Source organism: Meles meles, chromosome 15 (assembly GCF_922984935.1).
Source record: "Meles meles chromosome 15, mMelMel3.1 paternal haplotype, whole genome shotgun sequence".
Classification (NCBI taxonomy): Eukaryota; Metazoa; Chordata; class Mammalia; order Carnivora; family Mustelidae; genus Meles; species Meles meles.
In genome coordinates this window covers 20,723,289-20,735,982 of record NC_060080.1, presented here as the reverse complement: position 1 = coordinate 20,735,982, position 12,694 = coordinate 20,723,289, and the positions used below count along the sequence as shown (strand labels likewise).

The following is a 12,694-nucleotide window of genomic DNA, read 5'->3' as shown; positions in this document are numbered from 1 at the left end:
GTGAGAGCATCTATCTGTGTTTGCTTATATGTGGTTAAAGAAATTCTGGAAGAAACAAAAGAAATGAACAATTACAACAGAGATTGGAAAGAGGAACCACACAAAACAGGGGGTGGGAGACGGACTTTTTGCTGTACACTCTTTCATGGGGGAGGCGGTGGGGCAGCAGAAACCATTATTTTTTCCCAAAAAAGACCTCTTTGGGGGGCACCTGGGTGGCTCTGTGGGTTAAAGCCTCTGCCTCTGGCTCAGGTCGTGATCTCAGGGTCCTGGGATCAACCCCCGCATTGGGCTCTCTGCTCGGCAGGAAGCCTCCTTCCCCCAACCCCCGCCTGCCTCTCTGCCTACTTGTGATCTCCGTCTGTCAAATAAATAAATTTTAAAATTTAAAAAAAAAAAACCCTCTTTTAATAAGACTTGGTCATATCTTCACCAGCTTGCACTCCTCTAGAACAGAAGAGTGCATCCCCATCCCCATGGTCCACGCGGAAGGGGCTGGTGGGCTGCAGGTCCGCTTACCGATTGATCTTCCTCTTCTGCTGGGATTTGATCACTGTGCTCTCCTCGTCCCTCTTCTTCAGCACCTGGAAGTTGTACTCCAGCTTCTCTTGGTTTAGCTGGTAAGTTGCTTTCATCTGCTGAAGCTGCTGCTCAAGAACCTACCATTGAAGTTTAAAAAAGTCATGATACTCACTGATCCTGGTATCATCGGTTGTACCTGAGGGTCCCTCATTCTTTGTTCTGGAGTCATGTCAGAGGAACTGGAGGGACAAGTGCCTGCCCCTGAATTCTTAGAAAATCTGCCATTTTGGGCAAATGAAAGGCCAACCACAAAAAATATCTATCATTCTGGCGCCTGGGTGGCTCAATAGGTTAAGTGTCTGCCTTGAGCTCAGGTCATGATCTCAGGGTCCTGGGGTTAAGTCCCACATCGGGCTCTCTGCTCAGTGGGGAGTCTGCTTCTCCCTCTCCCTCTTGCTCTCCCTCTCTCTCTCTCTCACACACACACAAATAAATAAATAAAATCTTTATAGAAAATACCCATCATTCTGCTGCAAGCTTAAAGCCTGTGTCCCTACAGTCTGGGAGAGATGGCATTTAGAGCCTTCCGGTCTGGCCCGTTCCAGTGCTGTGGACCAGACCCTCATGGGGAGATACACGTCGCCCCAGCAGAAACACAAGTTCTCGTTGCCACAGAGGTGTCCCCACTCTGACCTCCAACCGGCAGTGCTGGTGTTTAAGAGATGGTGTTCGTTTTAAAGGACGCTAGACATGACCATCCTTTCTTTCTGGATTTCCATTACCTGTATTCATTCATTCACCAAATACTGATCTGAGGGCCTGCTCTATGTCGACACTTTTCCAGGTGCTGCTGAGAAAACACTGCTGAAAAAGGCACGGTCTTGCCCCATCTGGGAGAGGGACAGATCGACAAGCACCAGTGACAAGAAGAGAGGGGTAAGCACAGGGTAGCCTGGGACGCTCATGGCCCTGCAAGCCAGGCAGGCATCTCTGAACAGTGGGCACCAGCATGTCTGAGACCTGGAAAATGAGGAGTCGTCGCTCACGTGGACGCGTCAGGGGACAGAGCTCCAGAGAGGCAAGGGGAGTGCCGTGCTTTGGGGAAACCACGAGCAGTGTTAGGTGTGAGGCAGGGAATGCTCAAAAAAGAGGCTGACAGAGCAGCAGGGCAGTAGAGAGAGATCGCTCTGGGGGGACCTGGGTGGCACAGTCGGTTAAGCGTCTGCCTTGGGTTTCGGCTCAGGTTGTGATCTTAGGGTCATGAGATCAAGCCCCACGTCGGGCTCTGCACTCCGCATGGAGTCTGCTTGGGATTCTCTCTTCCTCTTCCTCTGCTCTTCCCATTCATGCTCTCTCTTTCTCTCTAAAATAACAAATCTAAGAGAGGAAGGAAAGAGGGAAGAGGGAAGAAGACAGATCATGCTGACTGTGGGTAAAAAAAAATTTTTTTTTGTCAAGAGCGGGACAGGGCTAGAGACAGGGCAAATAGAGGCAAGCTTGCTCCTGCCTTTCCTGAGTGGAAATGCAGGAACAGATGAACAGACGATGCAATTAAGTGTAATCAGAAGTTGACAAGCAGGGACATGTGACATGTGGCCCTCTTTCAAATCCTCCCCCCCCGGTCCCCAAGGGCCTTGCTAAGGTATCAGCTTAGATGGGGAATCCAGGCAGCATCCCCTCCCCGCTCCGGACTATCCTCAAGGACGGTAACCGGCCAGGAGGTGATGCAGAGAAGAACAAAGGCACTGGCACGGATAACCAAGAGAATCAGTCAAGAGCACCCTGTTTAACTATTCCAGAGAGTTCTAAATCTCCACTGTGGGTAGGTATCTCGCAGGGGTTTGTGCCCCTGTGTTCCCAATGAAACCAGCCCGGCTGCTTCACATGTGACCAGCCCTGGACATGGGGAAGGCCACCGACTTGGGAGGTTGCTCAGTACAAAGTCCAGCAGAAAAGCTCCTCCTTGATGGAGATAATCTGGAAGGTACCAACGCTCTCTGGGTTTGCTCTGATTTGGAACAACAGTGAGGGGCTGAGACCCCGAGTGCCTGGTGTTTGCTCTGAGGATGTAGGGACCTCCTTTTTCTCATAGCTTTGCAATAAGCCCCTATCACTAAGACAGCATTTCCCAAACTTTGGCCATAGGACAGCCTTTACATTTATAAGGAAGTGAGAGCACGTGAGTTCTAGCAATGAATGTTCATGTAAATTTCACTCTTGAAGTCCAGTCATTAGATAATACTCACAACGGAAACCGACTCTCTATTTTTCCTGCACAATACATCTTGAAAGGAAAAAATCACTGACTCACTTTTTTTTGTGAGTTTTGTGAACCCACCGCACGTACCTCACCTGGCTGAACACGGTTCACAAAACTGAGCTAAAGTAAGCAGGCCATGTCTTTTCCTTTGTGCCCTGAAAGAACTCACAGCTGAGCTGATTTTATAGGCAAAACAACAAACAAAGAAACTCTGTCACCTGCCGGTTCTAATTTGCATGTCTTTGCCTGCACTCCTGGTTAATTATTTATTAGCCGATTTTATTTTCTTTTGTGGGACGCACCTGCTCCTGCTCTTTGCTAGAATGTGATCCTAGGAGACTGATACTTGGAAGGACTAGCAATGCAACATGCACTGTGGGCTCTCCATCTCTAGGGGGTCCCAGATCAGCTGCTCGGTCACCCCAGCTCTGGTCCAAGACCCCTCCGCAGGGGGTCCCAAGTGGCCTCCGCAGTCACGGTGCACCTTGGGAGTTACTGGCAGTGTTGTCAATGAACTTGCAGAACTAACAGTCTGGCCAACTGAGCCGCCAGCGGCTGCGTGAATTATGTGACTCATTATTTGTTTTCAACACCTGCTCGAGATAATTTCGGTCCTGGTGACTCTATTGTTAATTATCTCAGGGTTTGGCACGGATAACCACTGGATAACCAATAGACAGCCATCCTTGGTTGTCATACGTTAAAGATAGTTTTATATTTTAATATTGTAATTGAGGGGCGCCTGGGCAGCTCAGCGGGTTAAAGCCTCTGCCTTCGGCTCTGGCCATGATCTCAGGGTCCTGGGATCAAGCCCCACATTGGACTATCTGCTCAGCAGGGAGTCAGCTTCCTCCTCTCTCTCTCTGCCTGCCTCTCCGCCTGCTTGTGGTCTCTGTCTGTCAAATAAATAAATAAAATCTTTAAAAAAAATTGTAATTGATTTTGTTAACTGTCCGCCCTTATTCTTGAATTATCCAAAGATACTGTTGCAAAGCTGTATTTCATGTTCCCAAGACTAACGGTGAGACATCGTGTTTGGTTTTTGTGAATAATTTACAAAGATTACAATCTAACCTGCCACGAGAGGCCTTCAGTGTAGTGGGGGCTGCGGGTGTGGATCCCACCTTCCCCTTCTTCCTGCGTCTGCATGAGCCTACCCACAGCTGCTTTCCACGCCATCTCCTGCCCCACAAGCTCCCGAAAACCAGCTGCCATCATCGCCCCAAGCAGAACGGAAATTTAAAAAAGCATTTCCCCTACTCCTGTCGGCTGACCTCAGAGAGCCTACCCGGCCCCTTCACCTCTGCTCTCAGGGCCTGTGCCTTGTTTATCTTTGTGCTTTGCACAACGTTAAGTTCATGCTGTTTGTTAGATAAGTAACTTGGATTTGATTTTTGTGATTAATAGGTAACAGTCCCTGAAGTTGAACTAAACCATTTTACAATTTTAAAAGCACAAGTAGGACCCAAAGTAAAAAATAATAATAATAATAATAATATTTGCTTCCTGCATCAAGAACTAAGCGTTTCTAGTAGTGTTATGGGGGTGGGGGGGATGGGCCGCTGTGGTAAAAATCTCTCTCTAGGGCTTGTTTACAGGCTTCGTTTTGCTCATTAATAATGTCACCTTACTGGCAGTAAGCACTTGGAAAGTATACATTCTCTTTTTTACTTCTTGTACTTTACCCATCAAATCTGTGTATTGGAGTCTTCGTATTTTTGCAGTTTGTAAAAATTTTAGTTGTATATTTCAGAGCTGATACAGTGCTATAAATTACTTAGGAAGACCAAATTTGATGTTAAGCTGCATACTGTATCTTCTTGACAAAATCGATGCTATTTGACTTTACTGTCTAATCAAAGTACACGTAAGGGGCATTTATGATTATGTTTGATCTACAAAAATTCCCCGCATACAGCAACATGGCAATCCCTGATTTATCTGTTCCAAGTTAAAAGGTAATATGGTACAGTATACTCCTGGCTTCCATTCTAACACAGGAACTGCACACACTTGCCTGCTCTGAATATCTCACCCCAGAATTTTTTGGCTGTGTTAAAGCATTTGAGGATTAAATTAAGAATGTGAGGTTCTGGGGCGCCTGGGTGGCTCAGTGGTTTAAGCCGCTGCCTTCGGCTCAGGTCATGATCTCAGGGTCCTGGGATCGAGTCCCACATCGGGCTCTCTGCTCAGCAGGGAGCCTGCTTCCCTCTCACTCTCTCTGCCTGCCTCTCTGCCTACTTGTGATCTCTCTCTCTGTCAAATAAATAAATAAAAAAATCTTAAAAAAAAAAAAGTATCTTCAAAAAAAAAAAAAGAATGTGAGGTTCTACTCCTACAACTCAACGGCAAAATATAATAATAATAATAAACTACCCAATTAGAAGACATACAAATGGCCAGTAGTTATGAAAGTCACTACTTATCAGGGAGATGCAAATCAAAGCTACAATGAAATATCACCTCACGCCTCTTAGGATAGCTATTGTCAAAAAACCAATGACGAGAGGTGCTGGCAAGGATGTGGAAAAGGAAACCCCGTGCAGCGCTGGTGGGAATGCAAACTAGTGCTGCCACTCTGGAAAGAGTACAGAGATTCCTCAAAAGATAAAAAATGGAACGACCTTACGCTGAAAAAAAAAATAACTTTTAAAAAAATAAATAAATTAAATTAAATTAAATTAAAAAAATGGAACGACCATTTGATCCAATAATCCCACTTCTGGATATAGATCCAAAGGCGCAGACATCTGAAACTTGAAGAGATGTCTGCCCTCCCATGTTCGTTGAGGCATATTCACAACAGTCAAGAGACAGAAACAACCTAAGTGTCCATCAATGGACTAATGGAGAAAGAAAATGCGGTATATCACGAAATTGTCCTCAGCCTTAAAAAAAGACAATCTACCATTGGCAACAATAGGGATGAAAACAGAGGACATTATACTAAGTGAAATAAGCCAGACACAGAAAGACAAATGCTGCGTGGTCTCACTTGTGTGTGGGATCTAAAATAGTCCGCCTGGGGGAGGAGAGAGGGGGAGGTGTTGGGCGGAGGGCGCAAGGTTCCAGTTATGTGGGATGAAAAGGTTCTGGTGATCTCACGGTTACAACAGAAGGTCTTTGAGCGACAACGCTGTCATTGTATGTTCAAAAATATGTTAAGAGAGTAGATCTTGTGTTACGTGCTCTCACGCAAAAGGAAAAAAAAAACAAAACAACAGATAAAAGAACGTGAGTTTCCATTATTTCACTGTTTGAGGCCAGCGGTGTGTCCTTTTGTCCCACAAATTATCATAAAGCCAAAATAATGAGAGAAAAGCTTAACAAGAGCCATTTTCATTAAAAGTGCCATGTACACAGTCCACGTGCGCAGCACCGCTCTCCCAGACTCCCGCTGTTCTTTGTCAGTGACTCCCATTTCCATGACATCACTATGAGAAAGGCCCAGGAAAAGTCTCAAGACCGGTAAGAATATTTGTAGTCTGGAGGGGCTTTGATGCGACCTTGTTACATAAAACACAAGAGCAGTAGGTCCTGAAACTCTGCCGCAGGCTGCGCGCCAAAGCTTTAGTCTAACACGTTTTCCTAGACAGAGCCTGAGGTGAATAGCCTGCGCTGAAACATTCAGAGCTAATAACATCACACCCACATGTAATTAGAGATGAGCTTCTTTTTTTTTTTTTTTTTTGAAACTAATGAAGCACAGAATCCTAGGCTTGGAAAGAACTTCACAAACCAGAAAATCTAACCTACCATTGGGAGAAGCCTTCCTCGGCATTGAAGACAGGCAGCCTTTGAATACTTTATGAGATAAAAGACCCTTTGTTCTGTGGGATGACCCTTTTCTACATTGGATAGTTCTACCTATTAGAAAGTTCTTTCTGGGGCACCTGTTAAGTGTCCGACTTTTGGTTTTGGCTCAGGCTGTGATCTCAGGGCTGTGAGACTGAGCCCCAAGTCAGCCTCCACGCTCAGCACAGAGTCCACCTGGGATTCTCTCCCTCTCCCTCTGCCCCACCAGAGCTCGCTCTCTCTCGAATACATCAATCTAGAACGAGAGAAAGAGGAAAGAAAGAAAGAGAGAAAGAAAAAGGAAGGGAGGGCAGAAAGAAGGAAGGGAGTGAGTGAGTTCGTTCTTTCTGACGGCAAGTCGGAATGTGCCTTACTGCAATGTCCATCCATCAGCCAGAGGCTGTTCGGACTATTAGGAACATTGCAGGCTACCGAGCCAGACAGAGCTGGTTTGAATCCAGGGCCTACCATTTGCCAGGTAAGTAGCCTATTTCCTGGCATAAAAATGTGGTCCGTGATTCCTCCCTTCTGCGTTAATACGAGGATCAGAGACACTGTGCCTTAAGTGCCCACTCACTCACTAGATGGTGGCTGTTCCACTTTGGCCCCAGCATACTTAACTTGCCCTGGGGATACCTTTCCTTTGCTTGGCTAAAGTCATAATGCTCCCAGTGATTCCTCAGGTCGTGGTTTCCTGCTTTGCCTCCTGGCAGCCCTCCATGATTTTTTTTAAATATTTTATTTATTTATTTGACAGAGAGAGAGGTCACAAGTAGGCAGAGAAGCAGGCAGAGAGAGAGGGAGAAACAGGCTCCCCACTGAGCAGAGAGCCCGATGCGGGGCTCGATCCCAGGACCCTGAGATCATGACCTGAGCCGAAGGCAGAGGCTTAAACCACTGAGGCACCCAGGCGCCCCCCTCCATGATTTATTAAAGAAAGAATTCTTCCCCATATATTTTGTCCATGAGCTCCTTCAGATATGATCGCTTGAAAAAAAGCAGATAACGAATACGTATCTGTTGAAGGGACTAACTCTAGAACGTTCTGGGCAGTCACCAAGGACAAAACCGCCACCCAGACGCCAAGCAACAAGTCAGACCTGCACATCCTGCTCCAGCTTGATCTTGATCATGTTGTACTCTTCCCAGTCCCGGACCCTCTGCTTGTTCAGCTGCTTTTCGTAGTCCTCTACCTTCTTGAGGCGGTTCATAAGATACTCCAGCTGAAGGCACAGGAAAACAAGAGGAAAGTCAGCCCTGTCCCTGCCCTGTCTCAGTCCTTCCGGCGGCCTGAGCAGCATGACCCAGTGAAGGGTCTCCAAGTGTCAGGAGTCTGGAGGGAGTCCGTCAGCCTTCAGAAGCTCCTAGGCCCCAAAGCTTTGTCTCGTTTACTGTACTCGGGAGTCTCCTTACTTGAAAAACTCCAAGAGGACTGCTCCATTAAGAAACTAGCCATGGGCCCTGTGGTCAGACATTTATATTTCTCAAAAAAAACCCCCACTGGATCTTGGTCAAGCTATTTCTTTGTTCTTTATGTCTCTGAAGTAAAGTGATACCCCCACACCCTTTAAAACATCTTCTGAGTCACAAACATCCGTGGCTGGGGTAGAAGCCTGGGAACAAAAAAGAGAGGGACAGGACCACAGGAACCCCAGCGAGCTGCAAAGGAAGGTGGTATTCACCGCCACCAGAAGCAAATGTCACCACCAGGAGCAGCAGGGACTAACCACAAAGTGGAGTAGTAAATGTCTGCCGTGGCAATCCTCCCCAAGATACATAAAGGCTAGCGAGTTCAGTCACAGCAGATACGGCCCCAGATTTCCACGGAGCACCCCTGACACATCCCCCCCACCCGCTCCCCCTCCCCCACCCCCTTCCACACCCACTGCCCCTTTACCTCTTTGGCATTGTGAGCCTGCAGGGCCCGCTCCCACTTCTTCTTATTACTGGCCAGCAGTTCTTGTCGTTCTACCTCAAATGCTTTCTACAACCAAGAAAGAAGAGGGCTCTAGTGTCTGTTTTGATTGGGCAGGTTCCACAGTAGGAAAAAACTCATAAGTAATTGCACAAGGGGCCATGTACCAACTGGACAGTCCAAGTCAAATCCAAATGCAACCTTGCCAAGTTTCATACAACCAAAGGACTATGGAAGGAGTTGTGTGGAAATTAGTGTTATGAAGTCTGGACTTCCCACAAATTTTGAGAGGAAATGTGCCCTGTGGCCCAGCCAACATCAGAGGAGGGAGCTGGAGGAAGGCCAGGGCCCTGGGTGAAGTGACGGGGCAGGCCCCGGCATGCGCTTCCATCATGCCGAGGGCTGCTGCATGGTTGGGGTTCCCACAAACCGAGGAGCGCACTGCTCACAAGAGGTAGGCCAAGGAATGCAGAAAGGAGTCTATAATAATCCAAGAGGATTTCCATTCTGGAAAGGCCAATCTCAATGTCAAGCCTTAACATTTCATTCGAATTTAAAGTATTCATTCCTGAACCTGTTTTCCCATGCTCCTGCCCCCAGCTGCCATAAATACAACAAATAAACAGCTCACATACCCCCTCCTCCACTCTTCTTATCCCTCCACGGTTTTATTTTCTTGCAAAGCACTTATTACCACCTCTCCAACTATGTATTTAGTAGTTTATCTGTTTATTGTCTAGCTGTCTCCTACTAGAATACAGATCCCATCGAGGACTTTGTTTAGTTCATAGCTGTATCCACAGCCCCGGGATGGTGTCTGGCACATAGTAGGTGCTTAATGAATACTTGTTGGGTGAGTGCATGAATGGGTAAACAAATGAAGGGGCCGACTTCAGAGGACGAGACACCTGGATCGGTCAGGGCTGACCTGGCCCTCCTCAGGGGCCGCCCCCGGGGCAGAAGGCAGCTCTACCACACCGTTACCTCAATGTAATTCAGCTCCTGACGGAAGGTTTTCATGACGTGCTTCACTTGTTCTTCCATCCTCTCCAGCAGCAGGCAGATGTCATCTGACTGCTTCTTCAAATCCTTCACATACTGGTCATCTTTTATTTTCAACTCCTAGAGAAGAGCAACCGAAGGTTGGTCCCCAAATAGGACCGAGGCAAGAGGTGCCAAGCGCACTCCCCTGGGACCTCGCTCTTCAGTACCTGTGAATGCTAGAACTGCAGCTATACACAGAGAAAGTCACTTCGGAAGAATCTGAGGACGCCCGGGAGAGGGCACAGGCAGACGGAGCACAGTGGCCTCAGCTCGGGGCAAAGGTGGACATAGCAGCCGGCGATCAAACCCTCCGTGACTACTTGCTGTAAACCTCCTTGTAAGCTCCCAGACAGCTTACGGCCCCCCAGTGGAGCAATGGCAATCCAGGATCCAACACGGGACTCTATCCACTGCAGACTACGTGCCATTCCTTAACTGAAAACATAAAATCTGACACAGCATTGGCTACGAGCATGCATCTTTCTAAGGTCACCAATAATTCCCAGATTTCTCCAAAGCTCTTCCTTCTGGTTGAATTTATTGCCTGAGTTGTGCAATCATCTGAGTCGTGAAGTGAGGCCTCCCCATTTTTCCCAGGAAGAGCAAACCAATAAGCCAGTCAAATCCCCAGCCTGAGCCCCTGTGGCAGGGTCGGGGCCGGGAGTCTCGCCTGCTGTAACTCGCTGATCAGCTTGTTCTTGTCCTCGATCAGCCCGGCGCAGTGCACCTGCTGGGTGTTGAGCATTTCCCACAGGTCCTGGGGAATTCTCTTCTGTTTGCCCTCCTCCCACTTTGCAGTGATTTCATCAAATTTGTCCTGGCTGGTCTTGACTTCGTTCTCCAGCTTCTCGAGTCTGTGGACACAAACACAGCGGCCATGCCAGCCCAGCTGGGGAAGCCGCCTCCTGCTGAAGCAGGCTGGTTCTCAAGAGTCTGAATTTCCAGGCCCGGGCCCCAAGCACTGCTCCCACGCACTCCCCACTCAAAACCAAACCAGCTTCTGAGGAATCTTCTTTTAGCTTAAGCAGTGCTTGGAAGCAAGGAGACCAAATAAACAAGGTGACCCATAACAAAAGCAGGTGGACCTTAAAGCTATACCTACTTAAACACGCACACACACGGCAGATCAACAGTCTGTCAGATACTTCCGCAACAAACTGTACGACTCCAGTGACCAAGGCCTGACTTTGCCACTAACGGACTTTCAACTTGAGACAAGTCCCTTACCCCCAGCAAGCTGCATTTTTCTCCTCCGTAAGAGGGAGGATGAAAGCACCTACTTTCCTACGGATCCTCCCAGGGTTAGGTGAGATGACGCGCGGCACAGCAGTCGCTCAACAAAGGGTACCCATATTATTGTTTCTGGTTATCGACATGACTTCTGGTGTGTGGCCGTTCCTCTCCCAAATCATCAATAAATACAGGGGGCCATACAATATATACTATGGAGTATTATGCCTCCATCAGAAAGGATGAATACCAACTTTTGTATCAACATGGACGGGACTGGAGGAGACTATGCTGAGTGAAATAAGTCAAGCAGAGAGAGTCAATTATCATATGGTTTTGCTTATTCGTGGAGCATAAGGAATAACACGGAGGACATGGGGAGATGGGGAAGAGAAGGGAGTTGCGGGAAATTGGAGAGGGAGATGAACCATGAGAGACTGTGGACTCTGAGAAACAAACTGAGCGTTTTGGAGGGGAGAAGCGTGGGAGGTTGGGTGAGTCTGGTGGTGGGTGTTATGGAGGGCACGTATTGCATGGAGCACTGTGTGTGGTGCATAAACAAGGAATCCTGGAACACTGAAAAGAAATCTTAAAAAATAAATAAAAATTAAAAAAAAAAACCAACCAGGGGGCCATACAAATAGGGAAACTCCACCATTAAGGAATGGAAAATCAGCATGGCCTTTCCAGAAATTCCAAAAGAGACTCTGTGATGAAGTGTATTGAGGAGGGAACCAGCCTGAAGAGAGGTGTGAGGACAAGAGGTGAGGTCCCCCCTTAGAACAGCCGCGAGGACATATGCCAGGACTCTCTCCTTCACAGACTGTCATTGTAGGAGACTGCCTCCCGACAAGAGTGCCGACCCTTCCAGGACAGGAGTCACAACTTAAACTCACGCTCCCCTCTCTCCTTCTTGCCTCCCTTCCGAGCTAGAGCACAGAGCACATTAATTCACTTGACTTCTGGCCTCAGAAAATGAAAAACAACAGCCAGGTCCTCTTGCCAGAGCCCACATTTATCCTGTACGTCTGCCACTGAAGACCTTCAGTTTTTCCTCCGCGGTCATAGGACACAGCCTACCTCCTTGGTGTGGCTGGGAAATCAGCCAATTTCGTGCTAGGTACAGGCCAAGGCACACCGTGGGAAGTCACAAGAATAAAACCACCAGTTAGTTGCATACTGGTAAAGCTAATAAAGGTGCTGAAGGAATTCCTTACGCTCAACAACTAAAATCATCGTTAAACTCTTGCTCTTGCGGAGATGAGCTAAAATGGCCACGTGGAGGAAGGGAGAAGAAGGGAGGAAAGCAGGGAGGGAAGGAAGGTATTCGTTCCTAAAGGGCAGTAAAAGGATTCTGCTGGACTGTCTCTGACACAGCCATGTTCCAACGGTTGGGGAGAATTTGGGGACCCATGGAAGAGACGTCCTCATGCCCACGCTGCAGAGTGGGGGTTCCTCACCTCTGACGCTTGATCTCCTCTTCTTCCACTCTCCTGTGGGTCTCTCGGATATCTGTAGCCACCTGGATATTTGTTACCAACTCAGTGCCACAGAGCAGCAATTTATTCAACTTCTGAAAATGAAGAAGAATTTATGAAGTTAGAGGGGTGCCTGGGTGACTCGGTCAGTGAAGCGTCTGCCTTGTGCTCGGGTCCTGATCCCGGGGGTCCTGAGATGGAGACCCACATCACTTCAGAATCCCTGCTCAGTGGGGGAGACTACCTCTCCCTCTCCCCGCCCCCCATTCATGGTCTCTCTCGCCACTCTCGCTCTCTCTCTGAAATAAATAAAATCTTTAAAAAAAAAAAAGAATTTATGAAGTTAGAAACCTTTTGCACAGCTGTCTATAGCTGTTCTATCCAGCCAAGCAGGAATCAAAAGCAACCTTAAGACCCTGAAGAGTAGCATGTACTTGGCAATCCCTTTCC

General features: G+C 47.7%; 1 protein-coding gene across 3 annotated transcripts in view; it reads right to left on the bottom strand.

The window, feature by feature from the left end:
* Nucleotides 1-12,694, bottom strand: part of DRC1 (dynein regulatory complex subunit 1) — a 42,986-nt gene that overhangs the window by 14,606 nt on the left and 15,686 nt on the right. For all 3 annotated transcript variants that reach the window (XM_045980045.1, XM_045980043.1, XM_045980044.1), the window contains exons 3-8: nt 12,227-12,339; nt 10,207-10,390; nt 9,477-9,614; nt 8,475-8,561; nt 7,678-7,800; nt 520-659 (exon numbers count right to left, since the gene is read on the bottom strand). In XM_045980045.1, the coding sequence (XP_045836001.1) occupies nt 520-659; nt 7,678-7,800; nt 8,475-8,561; nt 9,477-9,614; nt 10,207-10,390; nt 12,227-12,339 (785 nt within the window). The remainder of the gene's footprint in view (nt 1-519; nt 660-7,677; nt 7,801-8,474; nt 8,562-9,476; nt 9,615-10,206; nt 10,391-12,226; nt 12,340-12,694) is intronic.